Raw genomic sequence first — 23,491 nt, forward strand, 5'->3', positions numbered from 1 at the left:
TGGCAGAAATATTTTTTCCTTTTTAATATTTTGCTTTATTTAGGATCTTAAAAGTGGATTTAAAAGCTTCATCTGAATATTAAAACATAACTTCTTTCTCCCACCCCCCAATAATGAGGATCCCTCATCACTTACGTGATGTTTCATGACTCTTACTATTAAATTGAGCTGGAACTTTGTTCAGCTGAGAGAAGAGAGTTTATCTGAAGAAGGCAGAGAGGTGTAAGGAATTTTTTTGTCATTCTTCCTATCAAATAGGTCTTTTTCATCTAGATCTGTGTCACTTACATTAATAAACTGAAAACTATCTCACAACTTCAACTTCATGCTCACTGAGTCATCAGTACATGCTCACTGACCTGAATTCTCCTAGGAATTTTAAGTTGCTTGACAGTGCAATGGAAGTATTTATATTTCCTGCAGAATCACAGAAGATCCGTAAGCCTGATACCCTTTGCTTAATAGGCTCTCCCTTTTCAGTATTTAGACAGTATTTTGTTGGCATTAGGGAAAATACTGAAGTTGAGTTTGGCTTGCTATTTCAATAACACTAAAACCAGGTGGCAGAATTCAGTATTGGGTAGTCAAAGCAGTAAAGGCTTTAGAAATAAATACAGTAGAATCCTGAGCACAAAGTTATCTCAAAGAATGTATTTTATTTCTTCAGAACATATGACCAAGATATTAAATAGTTCATCACCTTTCCACTCAGATGCTCATACATTCACATAAAGTCCATTAGAGCAACCTTGCAACCTTCAGGAGGCAAATGTGAACTCTAAGATGTAGTGCTTTTCCTTCCTAGTCCATAATTATACTTGATTTTAAGATGCAGCTGCTACAAATGTGACTGACTGCTGCTAGATAAGCCTTCACATAACAATGTTTGTCCTTTGCTTCTGAATTCTGCACAGAAGCTGGATTTTTTATTTCCCCATCTGAAAGAACATTCACCTTATGTGCCATTGCACATAAGGCACTGTGACATTAGTGATCTACAAGTGGAATGGCATTTCCTTGGAGTTCACTTTCTTCAGAAACGCCCACAACAAGATTTCTCCAGCTCCCTCCTCACCACTCAAGCATTAAAAAAAAAAAAAAAAAAAAAGAAGCCAATCAAAGAGGATGAGCAGGAACACCACAGATCAGAGTGCTCCTTGATGGATGAGGCAGGGGAGACAGCTTAGAAGATGCCACAGCAATTCTTTTTGTTAACATTTTAATAGAACTTGGGAGACGGAAAGGGCAACTTAAGGCATAAAATCCATTCCAAAATCCAGAAAACCCAGGTATATATAATTTCCAAATATTTTAGTAGATACCTGAGAAAAGTTTAAAGCTGGTATGTTAAAGCAGTCAATTTTTTAAATGCAGCTGCATTTTTAAAAAACTGGTAATGTAGGGAGCCCTTCATAATAAGGTTTGAAACTTCAAGAATCTCATACAACATGTGAATGATCTACAACTGACATGACATATTTCTAAGTTTCCAGTTTGCAGCCAGACTTACTTTGTTAAATACTGCCTACTTACAGGACAGAAGAATACTGAGACAACCAAGAGAATACTTTGCACAGGATCTATGACAGATAAAGCTGGTTTATTAAAGCATTTAATAAGCCTCAATGACATTTTCAAACCTAAGCCAGGTAGGATAGCAATCTTTTATACTTGTGCAAGACAGGATAAAAAGATGCTTGAGTGGCAGTATCTTTCAATTTTCATTTGATTCCACCTGCATAATCCTGTTACAAATTTGGAGTACTCATCTGAGCATATCTAATAAATCTAAGTGTTGTGACTACATAAGGGAAGACAAGATTATTTCCATGTCTGTGTGTTTTTGTAGTAACTTTGCATAAATGGTGACAGTCTATCAACAACTTTTTGCGTGATTGTTCCCCCACTCCTAGTTGCCACTGAGCCAACTCAGGAGATTTTTCAGAAAGCCAGGATGTGTTGAACGTCTGTTTTCTTCATAACTGATAACTAGATTCACCAGCTCAAAAAGACCTGCTGAGTACTGTCTAAACATTACAACACATTAGCATTTATACCTGCTTCCAGAGCTATAAAAAGAGAAAATTATTTACACACCTCTGGCAAAATAAAACATCTGCAAAGCTAAATTACAGCATATTATTTTTTAAAAAAAGCTGCCAAAAAGCACGAAATCTTATTCACAGAGTAAAACTAGGGTTGAGAAATGATGGCTGATACTGATTAACAAACTTTAAAATTTCCCTCCTAGTATCCACCAGTTTTTGCATCTTGTTTGTTTTCAGTAACACCTGGCAGCAGTACATGTTTATTTACATTACTGATAGCAATGTCTAGAGAAACATATTTCATTAAGATATTCATGAAACACCACTTTAAAAAAAAAAATCACTTGATTCTTTCAGTTCTGATTAGGAGCTTAGATGTAAGGTATAATTTTTACAAAGACTATGTTTATCACTCTAGCAGATGGGTTCATTACACTGAAGGGAAGTTGTCTGCTAAAACTGTCAAGATAACAATGGTACATCTATTGGTGCTTGAATTGGGAGTTTATATCAGGCGACTTACCTTGGATTGTAAAGCATCCTTTCCAAATTAAATTCTTTGAGGTATGCAATTACTGCTGCCAGAGAGCAAACAACAGGCTTATCCAAGCTTAGTATTACAGATAATTTTTGAGGACCTAATAAAAAAACAAAAAGTGGTTTTCTTATTAACTCACAGTTTATTACTTACATGTTTTAGAAAAAACAATCTATTTTCCAACTTAATCAAATAGAAATCTCTAATATATATATAGTGCTCTATGATAGCTATAAATTAACATAAAGTGAGGTTCCAAAACAACATTTATGGTTCCAAAGAATGTAGAACATTACAATAATGTAAACATGTTATGAAACATAAAACATTTGAATCCACAAGTTTTTCTTCATAAAAAAATGAATGTTGGCATAAGAAATTTCTAAATGTACAAACTAAGAATTAAATTCTGAACTCTCCATTACTGTAGGTAATATTTGTGCAAGTTAAAAGGAATGAATCGGCCTTGACATATGTGCTGTTGATTTATCTGCCTCAGCCAGTCTGCAGAATATGGCTCCATCTTTGTGAGACAGCTATTCGTATTTGACAGTGTTTCTAAACACTGCTCTACACCAGTCCCTGTTCCAGTTGAAACAATAGGAAAATTCACTCCATGATACCTCAACATAAAATTGAGGTATTAACAAAAAACCTTCAGTTAAGTTTTTTCAGAGATATTTTTAAAGCCTTTATTCTGTTCTTAGACTGTTAATACACACAAGAACTTGAAGAAACATTTCAGATGTTGAATAATTTCCCTCAGTTGCTATCTATGAGTGAATTTAAATCTGTCTAAATACACATCTTCAAACTATGAAAAAAAGAGAGATGCTAGCCCTGTATTCATTTCTATTTAAATAACGTTGATTTTCAAGGTTCACCTCCTCCAAGCTCAAAAAAGATCCCAATGTGCAGAAAATTAAGCAAAGGTGGCGGAAGGCCTGCATGGATGAACAATATGCTACTGATTAACTCAAACATTGAAAAGGAGGAGTACGAGAGGTAGAAGCAGGGACAGGTGACCCAGGAAGAATACAGAGACATTGTCCGAGCTTGCAAGGTGACAAATGACATGGAAGAGGCTGAGGAACTCAATGCCTTCTTTGTCTTGGTCTTACTGTTAAGATGTGTCTTGAGGAACCCAAGGCCTCTCAGACCAGTGGGAAATTCTGAAGCAATGAAGATTTCTCCTTAACAGAGGAGCATCAAGTTAGGGAACACTTAAACAAATTGGACAGACAAGTCCACAAGACCTAATGGGATGCACCCACATGTATTACGTATCTGTGTAAAAGCTAACAGGATGCACACTTCAAAGACATTCTGAATGACAGACCAGTAACATCAGGGAGTTCTTTTGCATAAAAATTTGAATGAGATACCTGTAGCATCAGGCACTTCTTTTGTGTAAAAATCAGTAACCAGCTGGAAAGCATGGCTGTATTCAAAATGGAGTTTTCCCATCCTTTCTATCCTTATTCTGTCATCCCGCAACCTGCAAAGAAAACATAATTGACTTTCAGTATTTATGCTCCCTTCATGAAGAACAATTAAGTAGGTTATCATGGTGTAATTTCTTTTGTCTTTCAGTTGCTAAGAATTTAATGGATAAAGAATGAAGTGATGAGCTACCTGGGTGGGCTGAGAACATTTAGAATCTAAGAGTGTGATGGGGGTTTTTTTTGAACTTTTCTTCTTTCCATTGTAAAAGTGCAAACAAATAAAACCCAAACAGCAACAGCAAGTAAGCCCAAAAGAGACTTTAAGAGGTTGTCTAGTATGCCTGCAAGGTAGATGTAACTATGTTTTCATCAATCATAACAAGTATTTCCCTTATCTGTTCTTAAACACTTATGATGATTAAACAATAAAGCAATTCTCCAATGCTATCTATTACCATATTTAATTACTCTTTATCTTTAAAGGCTTTGTTCTATGCTGTACAACTTGTTGCAACATTAACCTATTGCATCTTTTCCTATGTGCAGCTGAAATAAAGTATTCCTGTCCTTTCAAAACTATTTGAAGACCTTTCTGTTCCTTGTGCTAAAGGACTTGATTCCTTTCGGTCTTACTGAAGTCCAGGTTGTTAAGGATGTTGCTAATGACAACCCAGTCCTCCAACATGCCATTATAACAGTACCAGAAAATGTAGCAAACTTACTTTGTTCCACCATTGAGCCAAATGAGATGTCTTCCATGAATCCTTCCCTACTGTCAGCAAGTAATTGAGCATTACAGCAGTACAGGATTTCAGACAGTTTTGCAACCCATGAGAATTTAATCTAGCCTGTTTCCTGTGACCCCTGCTTCCACAGCCCGTTTATGAAAGACAATGGCAGAAACCTTTATTCATTGCAATGTGCATGAGATCAAAGTTGTTTGGTACCTGGGCTTGAGTGTCAAGCAGTACACCTGAGATGCCAAAACGTGACTCAGAGAAGAGTATGTGTGTGGTGTTTACAAGATACAACCTTTCTACAATGGTGGCTTTTCCTAACTGCTCACTGAAATTAAAAGTGGATGCTGCATTATCAATTCAATTTGTACAGCTGTTAATACAACACTAAACAGATGTGCCAGTTAAAAAACAAAACAAGTATCACACATAATCCCCCTGCAACATTTGAGCCTAATTACACAGCTACAGGATAGCACTGAAGAAGTGGCCAGTGGAAAGCTGCCAGTAAAAGACATATATAAAACCTACTCAGCCTCAGAGTATCTAGTATCATACTACCACTGGACATGAATTAAACAAATACTTCCAGCACATTGGAGTTACGCCAATGAGAGGGACTGTGTAGGTATTATAGGAAGGAAATTAATCAATACACCTTTTGCAGGGCTTTTCTACTTCACAGGAAAAAACAGATAGGTTTTCTGCATTACATTGTACATAGTCCCATGTGAAAGGATCAATATGTCTCTGAGGCTCAACTTTTAAAAATGAGAGTTATTTTCCTACAACACATGTCAAACTAACTGAGTCTTAGAGGTCTGACTTTTCTCAGCACATCCCAGATGATCCCTTGCCTACTTCGAGTCCCTTAGTTTTAACTGACTGATCCAATTAAGTTTTCAGTCTTTAGACCCTCTGGGATTCCCCTCTGCCCAAACCATACTCTGAATGAGCAAATATTTTTAAAGCAAATGGATTTCTGTAAAAGACAATTAGTTTGTGTTCCTCAACCTCCGAAAGCAATCAGCTATCTTCTTCCTTGTGTTTCTCACTTGCTCCAACCTTCACTAATAATCTGCTCTAACATATCCATCCATTTTGCTAAATTAGCATGTATCGTCACTACAGTCTTGTGCAAGAATGTCACTGCAGCATTAAGCTTTTTAAAATGCGTTGTATGATATTTGAAGGTTAGCAGAGTAAAAGCCTTTCAATCAGTCCTGCAAGACAGCAGGGCATTTCTGTTGACCATGTGTGAGTAGGGACTTGGAGAAATCTTTTTAAAACAGGATTTTATTTTTCATTTCTACTTCTTATGTTCTCATAACACCGCCTTCAGAAAAGCAAGGCTTAGCAAGGTCTACAGAGCTAATTTTTAGAAGCAAAGTCAAAACAGGAGGCTTTCTGGGGTAATTCATTGGATGATTCATGCCATACCTGCTTATTTTTAAAGTAATGGATTAAAATTAATTGTCATTTTCTTCAATGCATTTGTAATCTTCTTTCATTTCATAACCAGATTTAACCAACTCCTCAGCATCAACTTTGGCAAACAATAGTTACAATAGATACAATTTGAGTGACTTCTTACAGTAGTACTTTTGTTCATCGACTATATTGATAGGAAATAGTTCAAATTAGAATTAGACAACTCAGTGATTTGTTAAGATCTTCACATACTTTAGTATTTATATTCTAGATATGGCATCATCAAACAAATATCTGACACTTTCTCTATCTGAAAGTATGTATCTGATATTCTGGATAAAGTAAAAAACCTGGAAGGCTATCGATATCTATTCAACGTATAGAAAAATCTGAATTTTTATCAAGATGCATGAAAACAAAATTTGCTGCAGAAGGTTTTCATGTCCTTTGTTTAGCCAGATGATCACCCATAGGCCATTTTTCTGATTATACCCAGAATGATACGTTGATGCTTATGTTGATGCTTTATCTCTCCAGCTACCAATGCCTATTTAAATCAGAATTCAATTTGCCATCAACTTCTGTAAACATCATTCTTGTCAGAACATCTGCAATGAACTGCTGTGCAACTCATCCGGTATTTTATTGATATCCTTTCCAGTACTTCTGAAAACAAGCAATCCTCATAGTCCCATGACACTGATAGGGTTAGTCAACAGTGAAACTCAACTTTCCAAAGCCGTTTTACTTTCCTTGCACAAGTTCTTCTGCTACCGCCCTTAACTGCATATTGAGCAAAGAGACACACACATTTACACAGACACACACGCACTTTTGTGTAAATAATGCGCTATATTAAGTCCATTCCAACCTATACTGTTCTATGATTCTGTTACGACAGGGACTAATTTATTTGTCACCCTACTGGGAAAATAAAAAGGATCAACATTGCTGGATTTTATCCTTCTATTTATCTGACAATTCAATGCATCCACGTAAACACTGATTGCTTACCAAGTGCTGCAGGAAGTATATTTAAAAGAGATCACTAAATTGGGGGGGGGGAGGGCAGAGAAGGAGAATCTCTTAAGACTAAAAAAAAATGCTACAAGCTAGAAGCAAGTACAACAATAAAAATAAGAGTAATTTAAAGAAACTGACTCAAGATACTTTATAAATAACAAAATCCTTTATTGTAAGAATGAGCTTGCATATATACACAAGAGCTCACTGCAGTGTGCTGAATAAAACAGGAGTCACTTCATTACTGCTCTACAATTCACAACTAAACAGGCATAAAGTGAAAAACAAACATATCCAAACTAAGTTTTCTTAAAGCTCAGGAAGCCTTCCTAAGGAAAGCAAGTTAACTCCAGAATTTTACCTTCCAACTGATATTCTGCCCTGCTTTAGGACTATTCAAATGCAGGGGTGTAGGCAGCAATACTTTACTGTACATCCATATATCACAACACAAGTTCATAAATTATACACAATTTGGGAAGGGAAATCTCTGCTCCAAAAATTTATTGAGAATATTTCTGATACTAAGCACAGATTTATAAAGTGCAAATAACTGTTATTTAATTTTTCCTATACGTTTTATTCAAACTGCTATTTTCTCTGCACTCCTCACAGTACACTCTAAGATGACCAGTCTGTCACTGTAGGGGAAAAATGCCTATGCTGCCCAGTAGAGGTAACCTGAATGCATTAATCCTTTCAGAAATCCAAGCATACTGTGTCATCTTCCCGTATTAACATGCTTAGCAGAAGTTGCATTTCCTTTATTTCTCACCATTGTGTTACCTTTATTGTACAATTGCTTATAGCTCAGGGCGTCTAGGATTGAACTTGTCTGTGAGAACTGGAGAACAATCATCCTTCCTTTTTTGGTAAATCTTGGCACAGAGCTACAGTAGCTTCTCTGGCAAGGCCTCAATGACATTTCCAAACAGCTGTTCTTTTGGCACTGAGTGCACAGCTTTTTTTCTCCTGCCAGAGTAAAGTACTTTCCCACATTTACTCTGAACAACCTTCAGATACCAGAGACGGAGACAATGTTGATGCAAGGAAAATGGAAGCACAGTCACCTTCTCTGAGTATCTGCTACTCTCACAATGATATAAATCACTGCTGCCTGTAATAACCAATCACTACCACATGTATGCTATCAGTATACTACATACAACAGATTATCCCATAAGACCTCCAGCTTTTCAAACATTGCATCCCGAAATCCTCATTTATACTAGAAGCTGCTGAAAAGCCTAGAAGCAACTCTGATACACTTTAATATATATCTACACACGTATGTATATTTTACATAAATATATATATGCACACACACACACAGAGAAAAACTTGGGGAAAATGCCTTGCTTGCCTTTTACTATCCAAACTATCACCAATTCTCTACATGCACATCCCAATGTCCTTCTAGTCACTTTAGCAGAACTACCTCCGAAAAGAACTCCAAACACATCTACAAGCCAAAAGTCTGCATCCAAGAAATTTGAAGAAAACGTTCTTTAAGCTTTAGAAACTCAGAGACAGGAGATGTCAAGGAAGTAGATCAAACTATTAGAGAAGCAAAGGGTAGAGGGTTGTGTAGGCACTGTATGACACTCTGTGAGAATAGAACTAGGAACTACTGGACAAAACACAAACACAGTTGTGCTCCAGCAGCTACTGCATCCACAAATAGACACAAAGAAATCTTTTTCAGGCTCCTTCCATCTGCCTATCTGAAGAACAAGACGAGATGACCTACTCTTGTTCCATGGAAACCTAGTAGAAAAGAACAAGAACTGCTAGGAAACAATTTCTAAGCACCTAGAAGAAAGCAAGGTGAGTAATAGCGTGAGTAATAGCCAGCACAGATTTGTCAAGAAAAAGAAAGTCCCATCAAATTAATTTAATTTTCTTCAATGGCAGAGGAACAGATTCTGTGGACAGAAAGGAAACAGATGATTTCCTACATGCTTTATTTCAGTGAGGTTATTTTATATTGTTTCACACAATGGTCTCATAACTGATCTACGGAAGCATGATTCACATGAAAGTACTTATTACAGAATGGGTACAAAACTAGCTGGAGAACAATACTCAGAATGGTATCAAGGGCTCACTGTCAAAATGAAAGAACATGTTTTGCAAAGTTCCATAAAGCTCAATATGGCATCTGGTAGCACTCAATATTTCAGTTACCATTTGGACAACGGAACAGAGGGCAACTCCGGTCAACCTGCAAAGGGTATGAAGTTGAAGTGACTGCAAATAATGTTAGAAGACCAGACTTGAACTCAAAGCATGGTGGATAAATTACCTAAAACATACAAGCGCATGTGTGTATACATACGTGTACGTGTGTATATCTATCTATCTCCATCATGTATGGTTGGGAATAAAAAACACGTGCAAGTAGAATGGAGGATAAATGAGTAGACGCTCTAACTTCTAACTAGTAGTTCTTTCCATTAAACATCCAAAACACATATAGTTTACTTGCAGAATGACAACACAGAGCAGTTCATGTCCAAAGAAAAGCACTATTTAAAGTGATCTTCAGTGCCTCATGCAGTTGTGCATCAGCTCATACAACTGCTCTTCAGAAGTCAGCACAGTGTCTTCTCCACGCTTCTAGCAATATTTCCCTCTCTGTTTTGCAGGTGCTATATAGAACATGACACTGGGAGGATGCAGCTCAATCTGATCTGGTCTCATCAGGAGACTAAGTGCACACTGGTCTAATCTGCCATGTGCTTATTCTACTGCACCCCGATGGTGATGTGCTAGAGACAGCTTCATAAACCAGCTGTGCAAGTTTGTCCCCAGAATCACCAATGGCACCACGATTCCTCCATTCAGGATTATGCCAACCAGCAAAAATGTCTCTTCTTGCAGGGCTTCAAACAAACAAACAAAAAACTCCAAAGCAACACCACCATAAAACAAAACACAGGAACACCCTGCCTAATATCTGTTATACTACATGAACACCAATGAAATAATGTTCCCCCACTTAAACTCCATCATGGAAAATATGTCTTTCTGAATCAAAGTGTGAGTGAGGAGGGAGTGAAGACATAGATCCAATCATTTGCTCATGATAGCTTGGGATCACCCCTGTAGTTTGCCTCTCTTTTCTGCACACCATGAAGTCCCCCACAGCAGGGTATATTTTGTTGTCTGTGGCTATTTCTGCCCTGAATTTTCTGACATTAGTTATACAAATACAAGGCTGGAGGTTTCCAGCAGAATTAGCACACACTGGTTTGTTCTTCAGTGTTGTTTTTTTTTTTTTTCCCCAGAAGGATGATTTCACTGTAGTGCCTTTCTGTCAGAGAATAGTTCAACAAATTCCAGATGCACGCTATTCTCCACTCCTTGAAACAGGCAGAGGTGCTGCCAAAGAGTTTAACAGCTAATACCCACCAGAAGTTTCCCCAAAAGGACACCACTAACATGACCCTAACATGGCCCTAACATGACCCATAGAGCTTGTAACATCTTTTTCTTATGATACAGAAGAATGTGATAAATTGCTGCATCCTGCTAGAGCAACTCAGTATGCCAGCATTAAAGATTTTTAAGGAATGGAGTGCTTTGATGCTTGCTACTTAGTCGCAAGACATTAACTGCAACTCTGGGGGCGGGGCAGGGGGAGTGGGGCAGGGGGAGCAAGGAAGGACAGGTAATGTAAAAGCAAATGCAAGTATTTCTAAAACCCCAACAGACAATACATTTACAAAGATGAAAACTATACAGGTGACACAAATGAAACTCCACATTTATGCTATATATCCTAACATCAGATGTGAAAGACTTCTCCCTCACTCCTTCTGTGCGCCTAGCTTACAGGACATAAAACACCTAAGCACCAAATTGTACCTTTGGTATCATTTTCAAATTCTGAACTACTCTCCCCCTCTTTTTTCCTCAAGAATGGATCATTTCCTCTCTGTATTGCCCAAGTTTTTGCCAAGTACTAAATAAAACGTTAATTATCTGTGTTCTTTTCCATCAGACAGGATCATTTTCTGTATTTTCTTCTCACATGGTGTGTTAAAATTCATACAACAATGTATAGCTGGACAAGCATACTTTATACAAAGGGGATACATACTCATTTACCTCAACACTAGCTTTTATTATTGTGTCTGGTCTCAATTACTTTGCAGGTAGAAATTACTCTCCCCAGGGCTCAGTACTGGGGCCAGTTCTCTTTAGTATCTTTACCAGCGATCGGGATGAGGGGATTGAGTGCGCCCTCAGTAAGTTTGCAGATGTAAACTGCAAAGTCGGGCAGGAGTGTTGATCTGCTTAAGGGCAGGAAGGCTCTACACAGGGGTCTGGACAGGCTGGATCCATGGGCCAAGGCCAACTGTACGAGGTTCAACGAGGCCCAGTGCCGGGTCCTGCACTTGGGTCACAACAACCCCAGGCAACGCTACAGGCTTGGGGCAGAATGGCTGCAAAGCTGCCTGGCTGAAAAGGACCTGGGAGTGTTGGTCGACACCTGGCTGAACATGAGCCAGCAGTGTGCCCAGGTGGCCAAGAAGACCAACAGCATCCTGGCTCGTATCAGAAATACTGTGGCCAGCAGGACTAGGGCAGTGATCATCCCCCTGTACTCGGGGCACTTGTGAGGCCGCACCTCGAGCACTGTGTTCAGTTTTGGGCCCCTCACTACAAGAAAGACATTCAGGTGCTGGAGCACGTCCAGAGAAGGGCAACGAAGCTGGTGAAGGGTCTAGAGCACAAGTCTAGAGATGCACAAGATGAGGAGCGGCTGAGGGAACTGGGGTTGTTCAGCCTGGAGAAAAGGAGGCTGAGGGGAGACCTTCTCGCTCTCTACAAGTACCTGAAAGGAGGGTGTAGCCAGGTGGGGGTCGGTCTCTTCTCCCAAGTAACAAGTGACAGAACAAGAGGAAATGGCCTCAAGTTATGCCAGGGGAGGTTTAGGTTGGATATTAGGCAAAAATTCTTCACTGAAAGGGTTATCAATCACTGGACCAGGCTGCCTAGGGAAGTGGTGGCATCACCATCCCTGGAGGTATTTAAAGACATGTAGATGTGATGCTTAGAGACATGGTTTAGTGGTGGACTTGGCAGTGCTAGGTTAATGGTTGGACTTGATGATCTTAAAGATCTTTTCCAACCTTAACAATTCTATGATCCTATGCAGTTCTGTGCATGTCTACATCAATGTAGCCACTGACTGTCATGGTACCACGTCCTCACCCCATCCCTAGCTGCTTATTCCCACTGCTTCCTCTGCAATGGCTTTTCTGACCCTGCACCAGCACCTGGAGCATGCTATGACAGAAAAAATTCGTGGTGCAGACAAGGAAAAAAGCTTTTTGCTGGCTTAGCATGGTTAAATGACTCATCAACAATGAAGTGAAATGATGGTGACTGGATAGGACCAGAGCAGCCAGCTCTGATCACTATTTCTAATGGAAATTGTGGCAAAAGTTTGCTACCAGAAAGCTTTAGGAGCACTGGCTATTGTCTCAGGCTTGTACCACAGTTCTCTTCCAATCCTCCCTAGGGCCAGAAGCTTTATTTCGTTATTTGCTGTTGGTCAGCAAGAAGACTCACCCCTTAGAGAATTTCATTGCCTGACCCTTCTGCCCCCTCCACCTCCACGTTTTCCTATTTTCACTGCTTAACACTTGATTTTGAATGTGAGCAACGATCACAGTGAGCAGATTAGAACCACGTAACCTGCCTCTAAAACTGCAGAAATCACTGTGGGACCTCTGGAGGTCATGCCATCCAGCCTTCCACTTGAAACAGGACCATACCAACATCAGATAGATCATTTCACTAAACTGTTAAGAGCGTCTGTTACTGGTATAACAAAGGAGCTGATAGAAATGAGAAGCAGGTTCTAAAAGCAAGTCCAAGGTCAGGCCAAAGTGAATTTTGAAACGTAGCACAAAAGAGGAGACTGTGGGATGGAGCAGCCACAGCTGCAGGAGCTACACCCTGAACTCCCACAGAGAACAGCACAGGATAACAGCATATCTATCTGCTAATGCGGCCGCACGCTGAAAGGAAATATTGCAGCATGAAAAGCAAAACAGTTGTAACTGCTCCTTACTGTAACCATGACAAGGAGCTGAGTGCCAAAATTTTCCAGTACGTGACACGCACTAAAAACACGCAGGGAACTGCTGTTCTCTGGAAAGCACAACAAAACTGATGTTTAGGGAAAAGAGATTTAACTTAGAGAAGCAATGTCAGGGTCAAATGAAGAGTCCCATCTATACAACTATTTGGAAAAAACAGCAAAAATGTAATCCAGGAATTATATCGTCATTTTAATCTGCTTTTGATATATTTCCCCCAGAAGCCAGCTATAGTCCATCCTGAAATATTTATTTTTACAAAGATGATGCCCTGCTGGAAAACACTGTTGAATCTGTTCATACAAAGAAATAGTTTAGATAATTTCATACTTTCATACCATAAGACCTACAGCAACCACTTAATGCTATTTTAAATTATCCTCTAACATAGTAAGAATTAACTCTCAAAACTCCCCCTAAATTACCATGCTTTCATACCAAAAGGGACTTGTAAAAGAATGCCTACACCACCAGACAATACAGTGGCAGGCAGAAAAATTGAGCTCTGTATTACACATTGTGTAACTAGAAATACTAAAATCTTACCTTGCATTACTAAAAAAGTCTTCAAGTGCTATAAACAATAGCAATAAATTAAATAATAGGAAGAGAATGACTACAGCTAAAAGACACCAAAAATTCTGGACAGGCAGCATGAAGAAAAGGTGATAGAACAACCTTTAAATAAAACGAGTTTTGAAACTCTAATACAAACATGTGTTTTGGTGAATTTTGGACTATCACCTTGTTCTAAATGGCAGCCTTTCTACTACACCCCTCACAAGCCCACACCTCCTTCACTGTGTTATACACCTTTCAAAAGTGAATGTACTGCTCTTTGCTTCACAAGGTCATGTGTTGTCTGATCATACTTGTGTTGATTGACAGGAACATGGAACTTTCCCATTTTGAACAGCAAAAGCTTTTGAACACAAAGCAGTTTTCTTAGTTTCTCTTCTAATCTTTTTGGAAAGGCTTCCCACCTACCAGATCTTGCAGTGAAGTCATAGCCTCTGTCAAATCACTGCCTACTGTCATTAAAACTCACCATTACAACCCCATTCTAGGATCAAGCTGATGCAGAAAAAAAATCAGTAAAGTACATCCTATTCAAAGACACATATTCCCTAGCAGCAGAAGTAAAGGCCCAAATTCAGTTTGAACAAAGTCAAGCTCAATGCTTAACAATGTTTCCCACCCATTTTAATTATCTCCCTTTCCCTTATGCTACGCCTGAGCAAAAATCTCTTAGGCATTTTTAGTTTAATACATTTGAAATACCACTGACCCTCAAAACATTCAAAGTTATCTGGATCCTATACATACATATGCAAAACATTTAGTGCTTTGTCCAGGAAAGGAAAGCGTTTCCTAGGTGAGGCTGTTAAAATAAGTAAAAATTAAAAGCAGATGGCTACGATACAATACACTTCTGGAAAGAATCTTGAATTCAAGTTAGTGACTTCACAGGATTAAAGAGAACCCCAAATCAAAGCTGAATGCTGCAGAATGTATCAGCCACAGAAAATCCACAGTGTTTCTCAGGAGTGCTGCTGAAGCATAAACCGTGCATTTGCCCAGGTGATAGATAAAAGGATGTTCTACTAGCACAGATAGACAGCATAAATAGAAAGTTGAATGGAAGTCATCATCAGCTTATGAAACATCATTTCCAATGATTATTTAAGAAATAATGGAGATGGTGACAGAGAGAGTCCATCCGTGTATCTGTTATAAATCAATCTGAACTAGCCTCCCACACTACCACCACAACTCTACCTGCCAAGAACTGTCAAAAGCATAAATCCTGTTCTTTAATCAGCATGAGAATTGCTGTGGAAATTTACTAGGAGCACTGAACATTCAATATGGTCCACACTAAGGGAGTATATTGCTTCTGCAAGCATGAAGGCCATACTTGGATTTTCTACCCATCATTGCATTGAAACCTTTTAAGTTAATGGCTCTGAAGAAGGGATCTAGCTCCTGTTCAGGTTCTTACACATCCTCCTGTGGTCTGTAAAGACATGGTACGCCCACTGCTTCGTTTTCAACTTTGTGTGAGGGGAAGCTCAGAACCTTTTATACTAAATAAACACTTACACATACACTAAAAATAGAGAAAAAGGGAACTCATATGAGAAGACAGGCTAGCTGTTTTGTTGGGCTGGACTGCTGTACTAGAGGAAGAGACAAAATGTGGAGGTTCCCCAGGGACAGCCTGAAGGAGGGAGAAGGCCAGGGAGCAGATGGTTGTACTTTCCACACAGATGTCATGTGGGAATGGAAGAGCTGAAAGGCCTCCAGGAAGAATCTATCTATGCTTTGTCTGCATTACAGAAAGTAATATTCTGTCCCCTGTCTGGAAACTGATCAGCAGTCAAAATTAGCTACATGTAACTAATTCTGCCCTCTGATCCACAGATTTGCGTTCACAGCTGGAGAACGGCTGATACTCCAAATAAACTAGTGGAAACTGGAAATCTTCTTTCAGTTTACTAGGAGTGCGGATCACAGTTGTGCGGATCACAGTTCAGAGCAGAAACAATGGCCTAACATTTCTGCCATGCATTCCTCAGCCAAGACCTGTCAGAAGAAACTCACTGGTTTCCAAAGTGGCAAGTGTCAACTAGCAACACATGTCTGGAAAAAAGGTCCTATAAAAAAAACCAGAAACGCTGAATCCTCTTGATAAATACTTTGCATGACCCTGTAGGATTACAAACCAACTTAAAAAATAAAGCAGAAAAAAAAATTGAAAATAAAAATTCATCGCATAACATTTCACTTTCACTTAAATTTGAAAGGAAAGTATGCACATCACTGTGTTTTCAAACTATGCTGACAGGCCATTACACCTGGTACTCAGGCAGAAAACCTGCAATCACTCTTGAATTCTTTTCTTATAACACTACATTTTTCTAACAAGTTATAACAGAAAGGAGAAGATTTCCAAAATACGTCTTCAGGATTTAGATAATTTTATCCAGACATTTTTGCACAAGACTTGATATTCTTAATTGATATTTTTGATTATTAACAATCTGCAAAATAAGTATCTCATCTATATGCAGACCTGAAACTTTTGAGTAGCCATTCTTCCAGGTATTACCTATCATGAAAAAAAAGGTGGGAAATACACTCATCCAAGCTGCAGAGGAAAGGAAAAAAACAACAGCAGGGTGTTTATATACCACACAAAGCTCCATACTCGAGTAACATTAAATAGGAGAGCCTCTAAGACAATTAGGAGGCTAAAGCATACAGCAAATGAGGGCAAACTAAGGAAAATGAACTTACTTGCTATAGAGAAAGCTAAGGGGGCATCTTCTACTATTTAAAGGGCATTCAGAAAAGCCTGGAGCAGATTCTTATCAGAGGTGCACAATAAAAGCACAAAACGAAGTTGCAACTTGTTCAAAATTCTGCACAGACTTAAGGAAAAAAAAAAATTCTTCCCCACCAGACCAATTAGGGATATAAGCAGGTGGTGTAGGGAAGCTGGGGACTTCCCTTCCTTGAGGATTTTCCTAACTGGGCAAAACTGCATGAGACGAACTAACACTGAAGACAGTCCCCTGCTTTGAGTAAGAGGTTAAACAAAATGACCTCCAGAAATCCCACCCAAGCCAAATTTTTTCCAAGATTCAGAGAAAGAAATGATTCTAAGAAACCGTGAAAGTTATTAAATACAATATAAACCAGGTGGAGCTTAACTGCACCAATAAGAACAAGAACATACAGACTGGCCACATAGCCGTTCTTGCATTACAGCATTGTTCTACCAAGCAGTTTCTTCTGTTCTGTAGAATAGAGATGAGCATGTAACATTTAATTTACTGTTTACAATGATCGACTAATGATATCAGAAATTGATCTGATGCTGGAATAATTATGGTTCCAGACTACATCATCGTTTCAGGTGATCTGCTTCTACAAAGTCTTTCTCTCACATCTCAGAAACTCAAGATCTGTGCTCTGAGAGGTGGATGCTCTTCGGAAAACTAAGGAATTTTCCATGGAGAAATTCTCTTAATATATCTTCATGTAGAGGATTTCAACCCTTCCATACCTAGGAGATGAAGAGATATGCCCTTCCCTATTCCATGGGCAAACTTCATATGCAACAGGATGGACAGAACATACTATTTAAGCTGATTATCTAACCACATCTTTCAACTGAGAGTGTGGCACTTGCTGTTCACATTTCATTCTCTTCTCATGCCACTGACAGCACCACTTGAACCAATGCCAACTGAAAGGATATGATAGATAATGTAACTGCTCAGTCTACTAGGTTTTTCCCTTTTTTCCTTCCATTTGGAGGATCATTATTTGGGACACATAACACATTCAAGTCCCCTCTATGCTACAGACATAAAAAGATTAAGCCACAGTAAGATCTTGCAGCTGTCAGCATTTGTAACTGCAGGTGTGATTAGAGACCATAAAAAACCCCCCAATTATTAAGCATCTCCATCCCAAAAATCAAACCTACTCTGTTTTGAAGAAACTTCAATAATCAAACTGAGTTTGCCTTTGCATGTGGCCTATACCTTGCAAGCCTTTTTATTCTTTTTCAAGGAAGATCCAGCTGCATGCTGCTTCACTGCATTTTTTGTAAAGATCCTACAACATAGTATGGCTGGAAAAATGTATTATCTCTGATTTTCTTCCAAAAATGACTCCATCTTAGACTCCAGTTCCAAACTCACAAAGATATCCAGTGAGACACTACCTTCGAATCTAAACACAATAGACAAAGTTCTGCTCTATTCCCACTCCTTCCCCCCCCCCATTTACTGGAATTCTTCCTTGCTGTCAAGCCATGACAGAACCTTGGTTTCCACTGCATTTCACCTCTCTCCAGTGTGACCAACACTTGTCCTGCACTCCAGAACAAAACATTCTAACTTGATCTTTCAGTCACCCAGTGAAAACAGGATGGCATTTAAGATGGGGGAGAAGGAGTTGAATATAACAACAAATCCAAGTATGGCGCGAGCAAGTCGTCCCCAGTGAAGTAACTTGAGTGAAAGCCAAAGAAGGAGCAGAATGTTTACTGCTACAGGTCTTAATTTGAGAATGAATATCACATTCATTCTCCACACCAAAACCAAAAGAGGCTTGAGGGTTTTGTTCATGTGTGCTAATGGCAAATGGGATTTTTTTTTAATAATTCTAACTCAACCCAAAATTTGGCTCTCATATGTTTAAAAAACCCTGCAAATGGTAGACAAGCATTCAAAGAAGTCTCGAGACCCTGAAAGTTCCGTGTTAATCCCCAGAAAGGCCAAACTCTGGTTTCTCGAAAGAGAAAGCTGCTGAGTTTGGTCACTGCGCTAGCCCAATGGAAAGTGTAGTATGAACACAAAAGGAGGCTAGTGACAGCCCCATTGTTAACTGAGCACATCCAAAAGAGCAACAGAGGTTCTCCATGATCAAGGGGACCTTTGCAGTTCCCAACCATCTCACAAAAGGAAAACTGAAAAATGGAATGGTTCCATGAGGCCCTTCTTGTACCCAGGGAGAATAATTTCCCAAGCTTGGGAATGAACATTGTAAACCTAGTGGACAAAACGTATTCTACCCATGCAAAAAAGACTTGTACATTTTACATTGTTAAAGTATGCCAATTCAGCAGGGCTGAGCTCATCTTCAGTACATGCCTATTTACTGTTCACAATATACGAGCCTAGCCTGACAACTGCAGTGCTATTAGAGGATTTCTTGTGTGCAGTGAGGAAAATGCAACCACACATTCAGCTTTAGTCATGCAGTGCTCCCCTCCAGGAACAAAGCATTCTGGCATGCTAACTGTCTATGTCATGTTTTAATTAGAAATGTAAAAATTCTCCACACAAAGAAGTACATGCCCACAGATACTGGTCATCCAATATGCACTGAACTAAGGAACTATCATTTAAATCTCTCTGCTTGAGCAGAATTTGGCAAAGGGAAATTCTCATCTCCGTTAGATAAAGAGCTTTACATGTTTTGTAATGTTTTTAATAGAGGCTGCTGGACAGAAAATAGGAAACAGCTGGCTAGTCAATTACACTTTTAATTAATGTCTCCTTTGATAAGCTGATACAGATTTAAGAATCCATTAAATGTGATGAAATGAACTTGTTAATTTTTCAACAAATTGTTTCAGGCTTTCCTGTGAGGTGTACAAAGATGCTTACACACAGTGATGTTTCTAATATAATAAATACAAAGAACATTAATAATTATGCCCTCCATATACAAAACCTTTTTCAATGACATATTCCTGTAATTGAGTGGCACATTTTAACCACAGATGACTACTTACCTTGATTTCACATTCTATGGAAAGTTAATACAAGTAGAAAAGCAGGGAAGCTACCTTTGCCATAGCTTCATTTAGTATGTAACATACAGATGTACGCTGTACACTATGTATTTTTCATACTACTACTTTGCAAGTATTTATGATTAATAAGCCAACAGCAAAAAGCTACTTAAATTATTTTACAAATGGAAAATACATTTGAAGGAAATAGATGAAGGCAGCGTAGGCTTAATGGTATGCCTTTTAAGAAAAAAAAAAGTAGGATTCAAAATTGAAATTCAATTTATCTCATGTTTACACTTCGGAGGCCTTGATTTGAGTGAATGCTTTCACTCAATGGTTCAGCCCAAAATATAATTTTCATTACCACAAGGCTGCACACCATCTCTGTGAGACTGAAGGGAAAACAGAAGTGACAGAGTTTGGGTTTTGTGGGGTTTGTTTATTTTGCTTTTTTTAATAAGACAAAAATTGAGATGAAAAAACAGTATCTTAATTCTAGTGGCAACAGATATTTATTCTAACTTAATAGATTTTGTAAGTCAAGACTTAAGGAAACTTAAGAATAAAACTTCTATTATTACCAATAAATGAAATGCTTACCATGTTAGAGGGAACAGAGGTATAAAGTTACTAAGTGAAACCGTTTTTGTCAGATAAAGAATTTTCGCACACAAGACATGTTCCCTTTTTTTTTTGTTCAGTTCCTGTATTTTAAAATACAGAAAGTTGCTGGCATAACATATTGAAATCTGCCTATAAAGAACGTTCCTAACATAACCACAAGAATTCTCTTCACCCAGCTTAATATAAAGGTATAAGGTACTAGTCTACATTCTGCTTACAGTAAATGATGAGACAGAAGCATCCAAAAAGACACCCCTATTAATACACATTCATTTCTTATTATGACTTGCATCTGAAATACTACATGTGTATGGACTGCAATAAAGGGACTTCAGTTCCATGCTAAGTCCTCTCTCAACAGCTAACCTGAAATTGTACAACTGTCAACACAACTATGCTTCAACACAAATTTGGTTGTGTTTTTTTTTTTTTTTAAAGGAATTATGTTAAAAGAAAGAAGGGGTTTGGTGTTTGGGTTTTTATTCTTTTAAATTATCACATCACAGATCCTGTTTAGAGCACAGCACTCACACAAGCAAGAGTACAGTCTGACTATCAATTCTAACTGACATAGATTAAGACAGCCACCAAGCACAACAGGCCTGCCATTCCCAACATCTTAATTCTTATCTCTTTCCTTTTACACCACCATAAAAGCTTGGACAACCATATAGTGAACTGAGACAAGAATTCTAACCAGTCAAAAATTTACCCAGAAAGAACAAATTACGATAGTGGTTCTTCACTTGTGCCAGTTACCTGTTGCAGTTCACCATGAAGCCACAAAAACTTTTGTACCGGATGATGAAAGGGGCCATGCGATAGCAGAAATGATTGCTTAACCCACCAATACCACTGAAAAGTTGTTAACGAAACTCCATTCTGAGTCTCCTTTCCATAGTATGTTAAAAATCAAACACATTACTTTTTAATTAATAACATTTGATAATATGCTAATTATATATCCCAGGATGATTAGGGACATGGTTTAGTGGTTGGACTTGGCAGTGCTAGGTTAATGGCTGGACTTGATGATCTTAAACATCTTTTCCAATTAAAATGGTTCTATGATTCTATGATTAAACTGCCATATGAATTTCAATTCACTTTTGTTGCATCAAAAAGCTACACAAAAATTATTTCTTAGTTTGGCTGAAGCCCCGGCTTTTCCTTTAAACCCTTTCAGAAACATACTACCAAGAGTCAAATGTAACTCCTCTGTGATCAGTACCCTTTCATTTGCCTAGCAGACTCTTAAAACAGATGTATGCACCTTGACTGGGTAGGCATGGGATCCTTCTCTAGCCAATTATTGCTTTCCCCTCAGTCCTTCCCTTTCATTTTGGGGCATGACACCACTGGAAATAACTCTGATGTGCACATACTATCTTTGAATCTACAGTATGAGCAGGCTAGAACAAATCTAGAAGTATAATATGCAGTGATATTAGAAATGTAATGATTAGTCCTTTCACATCAGAGCTGAGGTGGTTTGTTTCATCACAGTCCTTACCCATGCTTTTTATAGCACTTTTGTGTTCAAGATGAACCATCATATTTCAAAGGCCCTAGGCTCACACTAAGTTACAGAGCTCTTTTCTGTCCCTCTGCCATATTACCAAAGTCACCACTTCAAACCCAGTACCTGTCTAATGGGCTGTATGAAATGCAGAGCTCTGACAGAGTGTAGATCACAGATCCCTACATTATGTGCATGCTCAGGCACAGCATGCCTGGACCAACTGAGAGAGATGTATTTACTCTATCCAATCAAGAAAGATAAAATCAGGGATCTTAACCAACCTGTTCCTCAGAATTACTTTTTTTTTTGTTTGTTTGATAGAGTTGGTAGTTTACACTCTGCCATGGCTCACAAAATCACATTACGATTTTGAGTAATAAACAGCAAACATTCAAAAATATGCATTCTGGAAAATAATTTAATGCAAGTTAATCATAACTGCATGCCATTATGACAGTTATGAAAGTATTTCTTTACTTAGGCAACCCAAAGACATTAGCATTCAAATTCTTACGCCAGATCAAGCCTGTGGTCAGAATTTGGCTGTGCCTGAAACCTGGGCCACATTTACTTTCTCCCATCCAGATTAGATAACTCAATGTTTACTACTATGTTGTCTATTTTCAGTTCTTTTCAGCTTAGCTTCCAGAATGTTTCCTACACTTTGATGCCTCTGTACACTTTAAATCAGCAAGCATTATACATTCCCTAGCACCTGAGAAGGACCCCTTCTTGTAGCCTTCACTCTGCAAACCTGTGTGAGAAATATAGCAGAAAGGAGCAGCATCCTTGGCTTGTGTTGGCTACACAGCTCCCTAGACTCCATTAAATTCCTGCTCTTCAAACTCCAAGGCTGGCCTAAACAGACAGTCATTAGTTGAACCTGGTTGTAAAATACCCACTCAAAAGACGAGTAAGTGGTCTATAGCATCTTCCAGGTTGACTGATGATTTTCTTCGGCTCAGTTTAAATGCAGGTTTTCTCCACTGTCCTGATAATGCTGCTGCGCACAAAACTAGACCCTGTATAAGCTTTGATGGAGACATTAAACTTTATGAAAAAGTGCATTAAAAAGCTTGTCTTTGAAAATGCATGTTCCTCCAAATTCTGTTTTAAAAATTGCAGTCCAGTCATCAGTTTATAGTTTCCTTATAGATTTTTTTAAGCTGTCTGTAAGCCAAAGAATATTGGTTGAGCTATTTTTCTTTTTACAGCTAAGAAACAAAGCATTTTTTATGGGCAAGGAGTTTACAAAACCCTGTACAGCTCATCCACATATAGATAACTGCTACATTACATATATGTATACTTTCACTTAGATTAACTCAAAGTACAAATCCTTTAATTAAATTTCAGAGACAAATGAAGTATTTTTGTCAAGCCCATAAGGAATAATGAGCACACTGTATTTGTAATATATACTGAATGCTTTATGGTGAAGCTTAACTTCTCCAATTTGAGATGCAAATCCATGTCCTATCTTTTCAGATAATTAAAACAGTTTAACACATCAATTAATATTGTAAATAAGGATTTCTGACAGCCACACAACTGTTCCCATAAATTAAAGGCTTCTTTTTTCAGCCTTTCCCTCTTCCTACTTCCCTCTCACATGCATCAAGAATTTTTTTATTTTTTTTTTGCACAGCAAATGCAACACTGCCCTGTGAATGGAACTGATGGATGAA

General features: G+C 38.4%; 1 protein-coding gene across 2 annotated transcripts in view; it reads right to left on the reverse strand.

Moving 5' to 3' along the window:
* The window catches only part of MSH3 (mutS homolog 3), a 121,340-nt gene that overhangs the window by 71,079 nt on the left and 26,770 nt on the right, over window positions 1–23,491 (reverse strand). For both annotated transcript variants that reach the window (XM_075739476.1, XM_075739475.1), the window contains exons 9-10: window positions 3,972–4,084; window positions 2,572–2,686 (exon numbers count right to left, since the gene is read on the reverse strand). In XM_075739476.1, the coding sequence (XP_075595591.1) occupies window positions 2,572–2,686; window positions 3,972–4,084 (228 nt within the window). The remainder of the gene's footprint in view (window positions 1–2,571; window positions 2,687–3,971; window positions 4,085–23,491) is intronic.

Source organism: Balearica regulorum, chromosome Z (assembly GCF_011004875.1).
Source record: "Balearica regulorum gibbericeps isolate bBalReg1 chromosome Z, bBalReg1.pri, whole genome shotgun sequence".
NCBI classification, from domain to species: Eukaryota; Metazoa; Chordata; class Aves; order Gruiformes; family Gruidae; genus Balearica; species Balearica regulorum.